General features: G+C 60.6%; 1 protein-coding gene across 1 annotated transcript in view; it reads right to left on the bottom strand.

Moving 5' to 3' along the window:
• LOC102767189 (hereditary hemochromatosis protein homolog) overlaps positions 1-522 on the bottom strand; it is a 6,500-nt gene extending 5,978 nt beyond the window's left edge. The window contains exon 1 of the mRNA XM_015561488.1: positions 392-522. Coding sequence (XP_015416974.1) covers positions 392-522 — 131 coding nt within the window. The remainder of the gene's footprint in view (positions 1-391) is intronic.
• Between the last annotated feature and the right edge of the window lie 441 nt (positions 523-963).

The raw sequence follows: 963 nt of genomic DNA, 5'->3' as shown, positions 1-963 counted from the left end.
TGCCGCCCTCGGCCTGGTCTTCCTGCCCCCGAGCCCGCGTGGGGAACGCCCTGGGACGGATCCGCTGCGCCCCAGACTCCAAGCCCAGGGCATGTTGCTGACCTGGGAAAGGACGTGTAACCGCTTTCCTGTTTTATTTTTTAAAAATTGATTTCGGAGAGGAAGGGAGGGAGAGATGGAAGCGTCAATGGTGAGAGATTCATAGATCGGCTGCCTCCTGCAGGCCCCCCACCGGGGATGAGCCCACAACCCGGGCCTGTGCCCTGACCGGGAATCGAACCACAACCTCCTGGTTCCTAGGTCGACGCTCAACCACTGAGCCCCGCCTGCCGGGCGGAATTCTTATTATTTTATTTATTATATGTTTTAGGAGGGAGCGGGGACACCTCACAGGGGGGCAAAGAACAGCGACCTGGAGAATGCGGCCCGGAGGCCGCCCACAGCGGCAGGGGTCCAGGCAGGGCCCCCGGAAGGGTCTGGTTCCAGGGGGGTCCCCGGAAGGCGGGGTCCGGAGCCGGCCATCTCGATGCAGAGGAACATTTTCCAAGGAAGCGCGGAGGGAGCGCGGAGCAGTTGTGGGTGTGGGCGGGCTTCCCCAAGATGCGCTCCTCTCGGGCAGGTGCAGGCGCCTAGCAACCCGGATCACCTACCTGGGGAGACCCGAAAGCAAGAGGGATGCTGGGAGCTGAAACTTTTTTCCCTTTTAAATGACCTTCACCCGAGGAGACTGAACTGAGGCACGTGCCCCTGACAGACTCGAACCCTGGACCCTTCAGTCCGCAGGCCGACGCCCTACCCACTGAACCACATAGGCTGGGCGGGAGTTGGACCTTTTAAAGCCCGGATTCTCTACTGTGGTTCCTGGGCCGGGAACGTCATCCTCAATGGGAACCTGTCAATCAATGGCCAATTCCCGGCGGATCCCAAACTAATGAACCGCAAAGGCAGCAGCGTGCTCCTCTG

This window comes from Myotis davidii, unplaced genomic scaffold (genome assembly GCF_000327345.1).
Source record: "Myotis davidii unplaced genomic scaffold, ASM32734v1 scaffold2537, whole genome shotgun sequence".
Taxonomy (NCBI): Eukaryota; Metazoa; Chordata; class Mammalia; order Chiroptera; family Vespertilionidae; genus Myotis; species Myotis davidii.
Note: the sequence above shows the minus strand (reverse complement) of the source record. Positions and strands in the feature narration are given on the sequence as shown.